Below are 15,931 nucleotides of genomic sequence, written 5' to 3' on the forward strand. Positions count from 1 at the left end.
GTAGTGGTGATATCCGCAAGTGTCCATGTCTCGGGGCGTGTGACACACCTGTATGAAGCCGGAGATCCGGCGTCGGTATATCGGTGTCTGCGTTCCGCGCACCGTTTCACAGGGTCATGGGTTCCCGGAGATAGCCCCGTGGGGTCTGTGACTTCACCGAATAACGGCCTGGGAGGGCACAGGTGGCGGCCGGGCGGGGCGCGCTTGACGTCATAGTTTTTAGAGGTGAGAACTGAAAAGTTTCGTGAAAAGTGGACAGTTCAGAGTTCACATGGTGTCGTAAGTCTGCCGGGGCAATTTTGTGTATTTGTTTGCTGTTTTTTTTTCTGTGTGTTTACGCATGCGGGTAATCATGACTCTCAGATTTTCGTGCCGATCTGGCATGGACTCTCCAAAGCGCTGTCTACTTGAGGCAATCAGTCTGTCAGTCGCCCCGCCCCGCACTCGAGACCCCTCCCCCTCCGTCCCGTCCCTACCGTCTTCAATGTCCCCACTGGGTCGTTTGCAGCACGGTCCATTAGTCCGGGGTCGGTGCTTTAGACGTCGCTGTACGACCATGGTTGCGCTGTCGGGCTGGCGGTATACAGATCTGCTGGATGAATGCGCCGTGGAGGTTGACGGGAAGAGTCGGCTTGCCTTTCCTCACTCTTGGCTGTTTCTGGACAGTTCTGGAATGATCGCAGGTCGTTAACGATATGCTATTAGAGTGAAATATCCCATTCACTAGTAATGTGTATCTCCGTTTACAGCAAGAGAAAAAAAGCAGGACGATGTTATAGGTTCTGTGTGATACGCATATCCCTTTTATGGATTATTTCAGCTGCCCTTTCCGACCTGTCGCGAAGGTCGCGGGATGACTTCCGCCTGTCACCTGCTCCATATCCCGGCGTTCCTGTGTGAGCCGCTGTCGTCTCCTCTCTCCCCACCCTCCAAGTCATGCCAGAGTGGCCTCTCCCCGGCTGTCCGTTTGTGTGTGAGACGCCGACGTCTGTCAACATCCTGCCATTGTCGGACCGTCAACTCGTTCTCTCGGCCGGGATCTGGGCGCCGTTCACGCCCCCGTGACCCTCCCGGTCCGTACCGACACGGCGCTCCTCGTGCGCCGCCGGAGCGCGACTGGAGGGGGTGCTCGACGGTGTTCCGCACGGACGGAACGCTCGGCCGCCGACTAGCACGTCTGTGTATCGACAGAGCGTGAACGCGAGGATTCTGGGGCTGGCTGCCTCTCTGGGTCTGCTCCCATCTTGGTGGTGGGAACGCAGATAGGTCAGCCCTGAAGGGCGTGCGTAGCATAGATAGCATAGCCCCCGCGATTGCTTAATTGGTGCTGGTTCCTTTTTTACGTGTTGTGTTCATCATATGTTTACCTGCGCGCCTTTAATTTAATATTCATTTAAATGCGCGCCGACTTTAATCTTTTGGACATAGTTCGAAGTTGAAATAGAATGCCACAATGAACAAATCTGGACTTATTGAAGCGTTTCTAAATGCTAGTGTTCTGCGCCACATTATTTCGTAGTTACCAGCGACTACCACTACAGCCACGTGTCACCAAATATCGCCAGTTTGCATAATCGGCCTAATCCGCGTATTTGCCGGCGCCCGTATCGTGCGTCATTTGCTATATATCTGCGAGCGTGGACGGTGGATCTGAAAACATTCCTCTAACTGGGGTCGGTGGCGCGCGCTAACGATGGCGCGCCACCAGCCGGGCGTGAGGACGATAGCGCGCGCCAGCGCTGACGTCACGATAGGGGTGAACGGGGAGATGGGACACATGTGACCACAGCGACTACTCTGAGGACTGGTTTATGGTATGACACCGTTGGCCGCGATTATTTCGATTCTTTGTGCCTCGGCATAGCGTCATGCTGCATTACGCTCTAAGACAAGGCCCATGCCTTTACATATACTGTACTGTAACTGGCTAGCAAAGTTACGGCCTTGTAAAATAAGAATGAAACTATTTCGAGTAAATCCCCATGCCGGTCATGAATACGGGCGGTATAGGTTTCGTACTCGAAGAGACGACTCTGTAGTTGTTCCCCGTCGAGCGCCGATGAACTACCGTCTCCGATTTTCCATCACACTGACTGCCGCAGCCGCCTCTGATCACCGAGGCTGATGCTGGAACTAGCCCCGCTCCCTTCCGGGTATATGAATGAGATGGGCGGCGTCTCAGAGCGTCCTGATGACTTTGGAACGGCCCGTGTTCGAAGCTGTCCAATATTGTGCCGCCGTGGTCGGGTGATACATGGGCGGTGGGGAAGGGGAAGGGGGCTGCCGGCTCTGGCCGGGGTGTCACTCAACAGAACTTTGGTCAGGTATGAGTGTTCTGGGAGCCAGTTCACACGGCGGCGGGGAGGAGGGGGAGGGGTCGCCGTCAGTGGCGGTACGGAGAAGGAGAGGGATATCTCCGGGGGGGGGGGGGGGGGGGGGGCGGGCTGATTCGGCCAGTCTCACCGTGACGTTATAAGTCTCGGAAGCCGGTGACGGTGGCGGCGCGGGGGTCCGCTGGCGTGCGAGCCTCCCCAGCTGCCGGTGCGGGTCGGACCGGACGGTCTCGGGACGAGCCGCCGCTCCACAGAGACGTATGGCCGACACTGGGTGTGATTTATCGGCTGACAAATGAATTGGCCGGGAGTCATCGGTTTGACGCCGCGGGGGTGTGCTGTTAAACGGCGCCTGACAGGTTAAGGACGTTGATTGTCACTAGTGAAATATCAATGCATGGTTCATGGATGTTTTAATGTTGAATACCTTTGGTATTTATCTCGCTATTGAAAATAAGACCAATGCAGCGGGCTTGCGTTTGATAAGTTTTCCTAAATAACTTATTCGGTTATTTCCACAATCCACAGCATTAAGGATGCTGGATGGTACGCGAAAGAATGTGTGTCCCCGATCTTTCCTGAGAGCCACCATGCCCTCGTACATTGCGAATGGCGTTTGACGTGTCAGTATGGTCTGCAACAATGTTTTTTTTTGTGCTGGCTCAGTAGGTTCTTTGTGAACCTCATTATAATGCAAAGTAAATTTACTGTGGTTATCGCACTGGAGACCGTCATTCAAACTCGCCTGTGCAACTGTAAATGTGACAAAATTGTACGTTTGATTGTGCATGACGGAATGATAGCCTGTCGGCTCGGCTGTCGCCATCTACAATTACGCAAATGTACTGGCGTGTGCGTGACGGGTGTTTTCGACACCCGCGTTGAACTGAGCTGAGCTCTGTCCTGTGCGCATTTACGTCCGTGACTGGGTGAACGCCATTTTCTTTTATGATTTTTCCTTAGCTACATCTGTGCTGGTACCGTGGCTCCGACTGACTGTATACGTTTTTGTCCTGCAGATGACGCTGTCATGACGCTGCTGAAGACCTTCGGTCCGTGGCAGCTGGACTCCGAGCTGCGGCAGCTGGCGCCCGCGCCCGGCAGCTCCCCCAAGCTGCTGCGGCTCTTCCTGGTGACGCTGCATCACCAGCTGGACTCCTGCCGCGACTTCGAGCTGGCGCAGGCCTACCTCGGACTCTTTCTCAAGGTGAGGACGGTCACGGCGGCAGTCGATCCAGCCGACTCTGATTTTGTGCCTGGGACAGGCTCTTACGCCTATTTTGGCACAAAATACCGTGAAACATTGGATTTTTTTTTGAAGTCATGAAGAGGTTACCCCTAGTCAGTTACCTAGCCTTAGCCTGAAGTGACCTCCTCTCTTCTCCCTCCTCTCTCCCACTCTTGTTCTCCTCGCTCCTCTGCCCCGTTCCACCCCGCACGCGGCCTGGCGTGCCGGTATATCTCCGGGTCCGGGAGCCGTGATCGGCTCAGTGCGGCAGCCATCTGCCGCCGGGACCGGATTATACCCGGTGAGGGCTGAGCTGATATCGGGCCTGGCCGGCCGGTGACCGGGACTCTGACCGTTCACCGACCGACCCGGCGCTCCTCGGAGGGTGGCCACTGGCCAGTAACCACTGACCGCTGACCACTGACCACTCACCACTGAACTGATAAACGTTAAATATGCAATGGTGGTGCAATGGAGTTGAGGGGGCTGCCCTGATCATCCGCTAGAACTTGTAGCTTTTTACATAAAGTACAGGCTCCACGGCACACTTTTTCGGTTTTTCGTTTCGTTTTTTTTCGCTTTTTCGGCTTCAGTAGACGATCAGCTTCACTTGATAACATTGGTGTAGCTCCACGGCAGCGAAACCGAAAAAACGAAATCAGCAACTCGAAAAAGCGACGCGAAAAAAACGAAAAAAACGACTCTAAAAAGCGAAAAAGCGACTCTAAAAATCGAAAAAAGCGAAAAAGCGAAGCGACTCGTCCATACCCTGACTCGTCCAACCCAAAAGTTTGAATCGACAATCAGTTTTTCGGCTTCAGCACGTGACGATGTGGTGATACTGATGCATGTTTCCAACGATTCATATTTCGGTACTCCTAATGGAAAGGAAGGAATGTAATCGCTCAATAGTATTTCAGTGTCGATATGCACATATTTTCCACGTGAAAGGATTGAATAGCGGTTAATTATGCGAGATATATGCAGGTATTTATTTCATCTTATGATCTTTTGTAAAACCTGTTCATCATGCTTCATAGCCGCGCCCTGCTAGGGGAGCGGTGTTAGAACACCACCTGCAGATTTTCGCTAATATCTCAAAAAAGGTGACGTCTCGCGCCACTGTTTTTGTCACACCTTATCAAACACCTTTTTTACACATGCTATGAAAATTTCAGGACCAAGGTCTCTCAAGGTCAGGTCACCAGGTCAGGTAACCTGGTGAGGTGGTCAGTGTGACCAATTCAGAAAATGTTCCAATGCTTATCATTGCTACACCAGGTAACGGATGGCTTTGGAACTTTCAGCAATTCAAGAGAGTAGCAGTATGCACAAAATGTATATCACATAATTTCGATATCGGTAGCCCAAGGCCACGTCAATTTTGCGACCCCCCCCCCCCCCATTGCCTAGAAACTGAAAATTGAAAGGCGTTTTTTAACGAACGTCATTCTAAACACTCTCAGGTTACAAGTACACAGAAGCGTATAGGAACCATGGGTGCAGTGGATGCAGCTGCAGCTGCACCCACAATATTTATCGAATAGGTGCCGACAGTGCATTCTGCACCCACAATAATCTGAAGCAAAAACCCCTTTTCGCATCAACGCTACTTCACATGCAGTATGAGTTCAGGATATTTTCCCTTCTACCCATCTTTCGAGTCATTTGCTTCTTTGTCTTCATAACATATATATGTGTATGTATATATATATATATATATATATATATATATATATATATATATATATATATATATATATATATATATATATATATATATATATATATATATATATATATATATATATATATATATATATATATATATATATATATATATATATATATATATATATATATATATTACATATATATTTGGACTCAGGTGAAAAAAAAAACGGAACACGTGATAGAACACATACACATGACCCACTCTAAAAAGTTTTAGCTCGGTATCTTGAAAACAGGCCCGAACAGGCCGCTTGTACTGCGTGAATTATTGACATTATCAAAACTTCAAAATGCAATGCTCCGATACCCTTTCGACGTCGTGCTGTTTTTGTTTTTGCAAAACTGTTTTTGCAGAATCGTATATTTTGGACGCTTATGCCCCTGCAGGATAAACGGTGGACCTTACGTCAAATCTGAGGTCATGCTAGCGAAAGAACGTTAAAAGAACGTTTGATTGCGCCTCTCCGCGGCGCTATAGCTCTATCCATTCCTGAGCTATGGATCGATTTGTCGAAAATTGTCGAAGTTTGACCTATAGATATTGGCGACATTTTACCTTCGATGACCTTTGGTGACCTGCCCTTTGGCCTACACCTGACCTAAAAATGGCCGAAGCAGTTTGTTCCTTATTTTTTAGCTCTTTCAAGTGTCACCTACGGCGTGTCGCTACGTGGCTCAGGAGCCAAGTTAGAAGGGGTGTTCCCCCTTCCAGCAGGGCGTGGAAATCCAGGAGTCCCAGCGGGGCGCCGGTTAGTAGCTGAGCTGCTGGAAGTTTAGTCAAGCCAGTTTCCTACTACAAAACAGACGAGATCTAGTTTAAGTAATTTCCATCTGTTAAAACAGACAACAAAACAGACCCCTAAAGCCCCTAGGCAAAACTGCAACCAAAGCACTGCACTGGTTGCAAACAAAATAAAAAGAGCTGGCGGTTGCACAGCGCGTTCTAACTAAACAAAAAACAGCGAAACTCGAAAAACTCAAGTCACGAAGCGATAAATCTAAAAAGCGAAAAACCGACGCGAAAAAGCGATAAATCGAACCGAAAAAGCGAAAAACCGAAAAATAAAAAACCGAAAAAGTGTCCCGTGTAGCTTGACCTTAAGCGTAACCTAACATACGATCCATATCAGCGGGTAGGATATTATCCTTCGCCCTGGTGGGGGGGGGGCCATTTTGGCCCCCCCCTGTGGTTTTTCAGCGATAACTCAGAAACCACTTGAGTTAGCGCCCTGAAACTTTGTATAGCTGTTTATTCAACATTTTTACATCATGTCCTTTTTTTGGGGGTTCGGGTCAGGTCAGGTCAGGTCACAAGGTCACCAAAACTGACACCACCTCTAAAAAAGTTCAAAGCTCTCTCAAAGGCACAGCTTTTATCCGATCGATGTAAAATTTACAGTACTTGAAGATGTCACCCAGCTCTACAAAATGGCTATCTCGGATTTTTTATAAATGTGACCTAAGGTCAGGTCAGGTCATCGCTGCTCCCCATTATAAGTCAATGGGAGAATCGAAAAGTAGTTGTTTTTCAGCTAAATCGGGCGTGATTGTTCCTATATTTCGTTATTGAAGTGTCTTGGGTCAGCAAATCACAGCCCATGTGAAACCATTTGCTTGTGACCTCGCTGAGGTCACGCTAGGTCATCTCCCTGGTCACCAGAGGTCACCAGCGGTTTTTCTGCACTTACTTGTTATTGAATAGAGATAGAGACTCCGTTCGACGTTTATCGTGTTTGTCTCGTCAATGCGGATCGAATGATATGCAGCATGACCTATTTCGGTAAGGTCATGACCTTGACCTGAGGTCAAATTTTCAAAATGACCTTTCGAGGTCAAACTATATATCATTCGACGCGTCTCGACGAGCCAAGCACGATGGTGCATGAATCGTTTCTCTATTTTCTCGTGAATGCATGCTATAGTTAAAAACATTTTCAACGAAATTTGCCAAGTTGACCTTGCATGACCTCTGTAGGCCAAACCGTTGAGCTGAGGTCAAATCTGACGAACCTTGGCGAAAGAGCTTGAAAAGAGCTATCGATTGCTTTTTTCCGCGGCTCTCTAGCTCTTCTAGTTTCCGAGCTACAGCGGAATATGTCCGGCAACACCGAAAACACTGAAATTTGACCTATGATGACCTCTAGCGACCTCAATATTGACCTTAGCGAAAAAATGACCGAAATACTTTCGAACGTACTTGTTATGGGCTTTCGTTTGCTTTTTTCCGCGTCTTCCTAGCCCTCTTCGTTTTCGAGTTAGACGGGGGGGGTCATTTTGGCCCCCCCCACCAGGGCGAAGGTGGCTCAGACCCACACCAGGGCGCGGGTTATTTTTGCTGATATTGACCTTGAGGTAGGCTTATGGTGTTTTCCTGTTTGTCTTTATAGGTGACGTTCCATTTACTTTGACAGATATTAGCTACATAATCCGATACATGCGATGATGTAGGTATTGAGAGATACATTAGCGGTCAGTTTTTTTTCGCGATGCCGGTCAAAGTGCGCCTGATGGACGGCAAGGGACCTTATTTCGCTCAACAACTGCGCGTCAATGTTCTGTCGTCGGGCAGCCCGGCTGAATCCCGGGCACTGAGGCGACGGTGTGTGCGCGGCTGTCCAGAAGTCGGCGACAAGAAACTCGACGCGGGAGCAGCGCGGTGCGGGCTCTGATCCGTCGCCGTCCGGAGCTGCCCGGCTGCTGACCGGAGCTGCTCGTCTGCGCGGCGCGGCGCCCCAGGCCTCCACCGTTATCAACTGATGGACGGCAATGGCCGGCGGCGGCCGACCCGGCCACCGCGGCCGCTATTGCTGCACATTAGCTGTCTTCGGATGCCATCACAGACAATAGATACCGCCGAGTCCGCCGGCGACTGCACAATGATCGCTAAATTGCGGAGGAAATCTCAATCGGGCCGGCGATTATCGATACGATTCGATACGATAATGTCAGAGAATGATATTATTGTATGGCTTCATCCGAGCCATCGTTTCAGCAATCAGCAGCGTTATTCTGGGCTGCCTGGAGGGGCTGCTGCAACTTCTGGAAGGCGTATTTTTATCTCCGCCGTTATCTAGGGTCCCGGCCGGCCGGCTCTGACCCCCTCCCCCCGAACCCCCTAAGCTCCCCCTGGGTACAGACCGATCGTCGCTCCGCCCCACTCGCCTGTGATCAGATGACGGGCCGTGTCGCGCCGCTGCCCCCCACGGGCCGTCCCGTGACCCCTCCCCTGGGAGGGGGGACGGCGGGGGGCGTATTGAGCAGGCTGGGTCAACGCAGAGTCTGAGGAGTCGGAGCCGAAGGAGGTCATATTTTGAGATCAATATTTTGAGATGACAGTCTCAAAATACGACTTGACGTTGGCTTTTTAACGAATACAACACAGCAGTCTGCTCGAAGGCCGAAAAGTGGCACCCCGAATGATTCTCCCTCGTCGCGACGTAACCGACCTGACCGGTTCCGACCCAACACCACGTTTCACGCCTGTTCCGCTAAGGCACGGCACTGTTGCTCGCGGACGGCGTCTGCACCGGCCACCGCTCTGTCATCGCCCGGTCGCCGTAGCGAGCCGTAGCCGCCATAACGGGGCCGTAGTAGGGCCGTAGCCGCCGTAGCGGGCCGTGTCTGCCGTGACGAGACCGTAGCGGGCGTGGCGGCGACTCTGGGGACCGGATAATTGTGTGGTGGTAGGCCACGCGGGCCGTCCAGTGATGGGCACGGGGACATGACTACCACCAGCGGCGCAATGGTGCAGAAAAAAAAGGCAACTGAAGGCCAGGAAGTATCGATACGTGATGATCGTTTTGGCGATATTGGTGGCAGTTTTTTATTTGAATGTCATTTACACCTATTGTCCACGCTATGGATAAGTGAGTTTATCAAAAGTGATGTCATTTGATTAATCTTCTACAAGTCGATTTGTATTGAAAATATAGCAAATGTAATGTAACTAACGTATCAGATCATCATTTGGGTCAATTGATTGTGTAGTTGGCTGGCACGGACACCGCCGATTTCTGGATTATCGGCTATAACGGTCGGGTTTACGATCGGTTTTGTGGCGGTAGGTGCAGTAAACTGGAATCATCACCCGTAAAGTCTGCGGTGGGTCGCGTCTACAGGTGGGCCACAGGGCAGGAAATTGTCACTTGTGCTGCCATGTGTGGTTTGATGGTGAAACTGGGAGCGTTTGAGTTAACATCATTTCGGAGCCTTATTCTTAACCCGCGCCCTGCTGGGGGGTGTTTGAACACCCCCCTTGTGGTTTTTCGCGAATATCTCAAAAACGGCGGCGCGGAGCGCCGCCGTTTTTGGTACACCTTATCATACATCAATTCTACACATGTTGTGAAAATTTCAGACCAAGGTCATTCAAGGTCAGGTCACCAGGTCACTTGAAGTGACCTCACCTCATAAAAAGTTTCAATGTCTGTCATAGCTACACCGAGTGACCGATCGCTTTGAAACTTTCAGCGATTGATAAGGGTAACAGTATCTATAAAATGTATATCTCGGAATTTTGATATCGGTGACCTAAGGTCAGGTCAATTTTGCGACCTCCCCATTATAAGTCAATGGGAGAAAATTGAAATGCGCCTCTTTTGGACGAAAGACATTATAAACACTCCCAAACACTGAATTACAAGTGGTTTAGACACACTGAATATGAAAATGGTGTCCGTGACCCTTGTTTATGCCCTGAGGTCATCTTAGGTCACGAATGGTATCTAACAGTTTTTCGCAAATAACTTTTGATAGAGGCATGCTAGAGCGATGAAAACGCCTTAGATGTGTTCAGCTCGACGATGCGGATTGACTGATATACAACATGACCCTTTCCGGTCAGGTCATGACCTTGACCTGAGGTCAAATTTTCAAGTTGACCTTTCAAGGTCAATTTATAGTTCATTCGATGCGTCTTGACGAGAGGAACACAATGCCGGTAAGAGTAAGCTTGTACAAGGCTTGGGTCAAAAGTTATTGCAGAAAAACTGTTTCCGAAAAAATCGGCTATTTTTGCAGTTTTTGCCGCCTGCAGGCAAAACCGTTGATGTTAGGTCAAATCTGAGAGAATTAATCAGAAAGGGCGTTAATAGGGCTATCGAATGCGCTTTTCCGCGGCGCTGTAGCTCTATTGGTTCCCGAGTTATGCGTTGGCTTCTTGGAAATTTTCGATATTCGACCTGGAAATCGGCGAAATTTTGCCTTCAATGACCTCTGGTGACCCGACCTTTGACCTGACCAAAAAATTGACCGAAGTGATTTCGTCATTATTTTTGACGCTCTTTCGAACGCCGCCTTCCGCGTATCGCTACGTGGCCCAGGAGCCGAGTTACAAGGGGGGGTGTTCAAACACCCCCCCCAGCAGGGCGTGGAAATCCAGGACCCCCAGCCGGGCGCGGGTTAAATTGTATGCATTTACATATACTTTATTTACGGTGCAATGCATGCAAATGGAAACACAACTACGCAGTACCCTTTAATCGAAAATAAAATTCCTTTTCAGAGTTTAACGTGGGGTAGTCAAGTGGGCAACTTCTGGATGCCCTGGAGACAGTCCTATACCGGGAAACACGGGCCGTTCTGCAGATAAGCTGCCGGGGCGGTCGGCGGCTACATTGAAAGGGCGCGCCAGGATATGAGCTGCGGGGACCGGCACTGCCACACTCCCGGGGGAGAGGGGAAGGGAGCATCTCCCTGGCGGCCGCACCGTGCCCAGCCGCGCGTTGTTTATCATAAATGATCAATGGGTGGGTCGCGTCTTATGAAATTCATATGGGTGTTTCATAAATTTCTGCGGTGTGGAGGTGGCGCGATGCAAAGTCGGCGGTGAGCCGGCCATCCGTCCGTGTCGGTTTTCGATATCGGCGTGCGGAGGAGAGCGATGAACGCTGAAGGGTGATGGACGCCGCGGTCGCGTTGGGTGTTCGCAGAAAACGCAGCTGAGAATAGATGGCAGATGTCAGGTTAGGTGAAAAATTGAGAGACGCCGACTTCAATTGTTTTATTATTCTACACGTCCATTTAGTTCACATCCTGTTGACATGCAATGTTTATGCCAAGGAAGCTCATGAACTCTTCCTTTCTCTGGCTTTCGGGTGAGCAGTTATTCCAAGCCACCTGCGTGGTTTCCCTCATTTTGCCATTTCATAGTGGTCCACTCACAATTATCAATCTCAATAACCACCTGGTTTCTCTGCGGCGATGCACTGGGCGCAGTGACCGCTGCCTCGGCGACGAACCAGTAGCTCCGTCTGCGGTGCCGTGCCATGATAGGATCGCCGTCTCCCTCCTAATGGGAGCGGATCCCACGGGACCCCGTCGAACGGGCGACTGATTGCTATATCGGGTCGCCGATTTAGGTCGCGCAATATGCGGGGTTAATAGGTTAATACCGCTGTCGGTGCCGTGTGACAGGCGAGGTTATGGCGTTTTGTGTGCAGTACGCTGTGTGGGTGGGATGGTCCGTGTACATTGTGCCATTTGTGTCTGTCTGACTGTCCTTTGACCGGCTCCATGGGGAGGAAATATGCATGGGCGGTCGGTCGTGTGTCGCTGCGCCGTCTTTGCCGCAGAGCGGTGCCGTGCGCCACCATTGTCGCGCGCCGCCGTTTCGATAATAGCGGGCCGGTCGCGGCCGTGTTTAAACAGTGCATCGTCGGCCTGGGAGCGACGACACCCGGTCCGCGCCCGCCCCGCCCCCGCCCGCTCGGCGGCGGCGCCGGCTTATCGTCTCGTAATGTGTGTCAATGTCGAACTGCCCCCGCCCGCCCTGCCTCACACTCCCGTGGTAACTCGGCCAGTACTGTGAACCGGGAAACTGAGGGGCCGGCGGGAGCGGCGGCGCAGTTCTCCTAATGATATCGGTGGGATGGGAACGGCCGCCATACGGAGCCCCTGGCGCGTGGGGATGGTATGGGAGAGGGGTGGCGGGACGGCAGGACACAACGACAGGGAACGGAGGTACCGCCTTGGAAGGAGCTGTTCTTCGCTGGCGTTCCAAGGAAAAGCTGCGGGGCAGGGATGGTGTTTTAGACAAAAAATATCGCTGTAAAAGCGATTAGTTTTACGGGCCTTATTTCATATTCTATTTACTCTTACATGTTGACTGCTTCTGGAATTTCGTGGTTCCTTACTGCGAGCATTTACTCTAAGTTATATTTTGTATCGTCTGGCGAAACATGATGTGCATATTTGTCGATGGTGTGACTGGCATAGATAGACACAGATGTAGTTTTAAATTCGAAATTTAGTTTTGTGACACTACGGGGAATGCAGATTGCTCGTACCGAAATGATATGGCGACCACAACAGTTCCCTCTTACCAACATGTGTCTACGTGCTCCATGAACCGTCCGCATTCCCGAGCATCGCGCACAGCTCCGCGGCCGCGGGACGTTTCAATGCGGTGCCGATTTGGTGTCCCGGCCGGCTGGGCAGACGCCATCCAATCGTGGGCCGATGACGCGGCCTGCCACCGACTGGCCACCGCCGCCGGCATGCCAAGCGGGTCAGTGCCGGCGCGGCGGCGCACGGGTGCCACTAATTGCCTGCCGGGAGCCACAGCTCATGAGCCGGGCTGCGCACGGCGGGGAGGGGAGGGGGTGGCGCACCAAGACAGAGGACACGTTACTTACGGGAGGGTTTGATTGCTGAATTCGACGAAATCTAAGGGGCTACAATGCTTTAGTACACAATGCAAAGTACTCACATTCAGTGGGGTGTTAACCCGCGACCGCCTGGGGGGGTCGGATCCGACCCCCCCCCCCCTCCGTTTTTCTCGAATAACTCATGAACCGCTTGCGCTATCAACTTGAAACTTCGCATACCTTCTCCCCCATCAATTTGACGTCTCCTGTGCAATTTTGAAGAAAAAAATTTCAAAAATTTCTGAGATATATCGATTTTAGTGATGTAACTACATGGCGTTTTCAGTCAAAAAATGATAAATGTTTGAAAAATCGCCAAAAATCGAGGTTTTAAGCAAATTGCAAATTAAGGACATGAAAAGACGCAGCTCAACGAGTTCTTTAAAATGGCTATCTCGGATTTTCCATAAAATGCGTTTTTCACCCCTAAAAATTCAAAAAACTATATTTTTTGGAAAACAGCTGATAAAATCCAAAATTTTGAGAATTTCAAAAAAAACCGGAATATATGTTATAAAGCTCTATTAGAACAATAGATGTCCCAAATTTCAACTTTCTATCTTGATTTTTGACCCCCAAATTGTAAAAAAATAGCTCCAACATGCATAGGGCATGGTGACGTCATAAGCATTTTCGCGAATTAGAGGCACTTCTGAACATCGCATGTGAAAACAAATGGCACCACTAGATTCCTGGGACAAAGCTCGTCTAGAAAAGTGCATTTTTATGTCAAAAATAAAAAGTTAAAAAATTGACTTTTTTTCTTAGCCCTCGTTTAGTTATGTAGGGTATAAACGATTTTTTATGCTTTCAATGCACACTTATCACCAGCACAGTGACTTGGGGTCACATATAACCATTACCATCGGATTTGGCGTGAAAAATAAGCCATAAAACATGTGTCGCACGCCCATGTAGCAGAAAGTGAAAACCGTGACCTTTCGTGACCTGACCTGACCTTGACCCGTACTTAGTATGACCCCTATACGCACATGGTACCTTCACTAGGTCTTTGAGGTCATTTGTGGTGAGTTTCGAGCAGCAGCTATCGATTCCGCTGTCCGTAAGCCTAATCATGCAAAACCCCTGAATTTGACCTTTGACCTGACCTTGACCCGAAAGTTGACCTCAATCTTAAAATCTTAAGAGTGCTTTGGGAAGGTCTCGTAGAGACCTTTCGAACGCCGCCTCGCGGGGCTCGATACGACCATTGGTTCTCGAGATAACAGGGGGGGGGGTCGGATCCGACCCCCCCCCCCCCAGGCTGATGTGGGTACGGAAATAGCCCAGGCGGTGCCGGGTTAAAACACAAGCTAACTAATGAATTGACTTCTCTTTGATCGTATGTTTTGAATTTGATGTTTTGAATCGATAAATCGCTTGGCATTCTTAACGGGTAATTGATAGGGCTTGGTGACTGTCCTTTATATTCAAAGGGTCGCCACCCTCCTGTGCATTTCTTCTCACCTTAGCCATTCCTTTACCCGGATTTGATGACAAAGAGCGGGTCAGGTGATAAATTACGGCGGTGGCTTCGTAGAAGGGGCCAGCAGTAAATATGACTGAACGAACTATTACGATAGTTGATTTTATGAAATACGAGAAAACAACTAAGGAAGCTGACCTGTAGTCTCCATTTTGAATACGCAACTTTAGCAAAAATGGCGAATTATTTATTTTTTATTTCATTCAAAGTTTTGCCAGCCTGTTCAATGCTCACTCCTGCTCTCGGTTTTCGGACGGAGCCGCGCTGTTGAGCCATATCGGAGATGTGTGCGAAGCCGGTCTTTTACCGGCCGCCTGGACTGCACGGCAGCTGGGCTCTATGATTGGGCCCGGACGGACCGTTCTATCGGAGCCGCGAGCACGGCCGTCGCCATGCCGTGCCGGCTTTTGACCGAATTCGAAACGTGGTGAACCGCTCTGCCGTAAGCGCTGTACTTGAGACAGATGAGGTATTAAAAGCGCTCATAATGCCGGCGGCGCCCATAAAGCCTCCTTAATGAGCGCGCTGCTCTGGTGGCACCCGCCGGCGGCGCCCGGCGATGGCGCAGGGAGGGCCCCGTGCGCCCGGTGACGGCTCGGCGACCGGGCCCCGATCTACTGGGGACCGCTCAGCCGCGAAATGGGCGCCGGCTTTCAGCACCGCGCCACGGCCCGTGCCGAATGAGTCATCAATCGCCGGGCGCGGCGCGATGCACGTAATGGGTGGGGCGTTTGATACGCGTGGGCCGGCCGGCCGATCACTGAGACGGTGCTCAATGGCGTGAGCTGAACGGCTGTCTGACGGTGTCACCGGGGCTGCCGGGGTGGGACTGCGAACTGGTGCTGTAGTAGCCAGGTGAAACCCGACTGAGTGTGTGTGTCTATTCGGTGTTGGTTTGCCTTTGTTACTGATTTCTCTCGCTCTTTCTCCCGGCAGCTGCACGGCCCAGCCATCAGTGAGAGTCTGGAGCTGCGGAATCTGGTGGACAAGCTGAGCACCAGCCAGGCGGCTGCCTGGGAGCGTCTCCAGGGCCGCATCAACTCGGCGCTCTGCCTGGTCAGCTTCCTCAGGTCATCCACCATCAGCTGATGACGGCGGTGTGGCTGCGCTGTCCTCTAAAACCGGCGGCGGCCACCGATTTGGCCAGGACAGGGGCCGCGCTCGATATCTGACGTAAGGACTATCGGCCCTTGGGATGCCGGCGGCGCGCCGGGCCACGGCCGTCTGTGGGAAGTGTTCGGCTGTGTCGGGTCCGTGGAAATACACCGGTGTGCGACATTTTCCTAGTCTGCTCTGAAACAACTAGCGGTGTGCATGTTGCAGTGAACTAGAACACGGCTACGGCGTACGTAACTAAAATCACTTTTTTTCGCTTCCCTTATCGTTTCGGGTGAACATACATTTAGACGAATGCTGGCAAAATAATGTTATATAATATCTGACACGACAATGCTCTCTTGTGGAGCTCAAAGCACTTCATTTGCCGACATCCTGGGTTTGCACT

General features: G+C 50.8%; 1 protein-coding gene across 6 annotated transcripts in view; it reads left to right on the forward strand.

Moving 5' to 3' along the window:
- The window catches only part of LOC122383318 (WD repeat-containing protein 36-like), a 28,245-nt gene extending 12,540 nt beyond the window's left edge, over positions 1–15,705 (forward strand). For all 6 annotated transcript variants that reach the window (XM_043369625.1, XM_043369626.1, XM_043369627.1 and 3 more), the window contains exons 14-15: positions 3,353–3,540; positions 15,364–15,705. In XM_043369625.1, the coding sequence (XP_043225560.1) occupies positions 3,353–3,540; positions 15,364–15,516 (341 nt within the window). In that variant the 3' untranslated portion in view covers positions 15,517–15,705. The remainder of the gene's footprint in view (positions 1–3,352; positions 3,541–15,363) is intronic.
- Positions 15,706–15,931: the final 226 nt, after the last annotated feature.

Source organism: Amphibalanus amphitrite, unplaced genomic scaffold (genome assembly GCF_019059575.1).
Source record: "Amphibalanus amphitrite isolate SeventyFive unplaced genomic scaffold, NRLGWU_Aamphi_draft 000160F_arrow, whole genome shotgun sequence".
Taxonomy (NCBI): domain Eukaryota; kingdom Metazoa; phylum Arthropoda; class Thecostraca; order Balanomorpha; family Balanidae; genus Amphibalanus; species Amphibalanus amphitrite.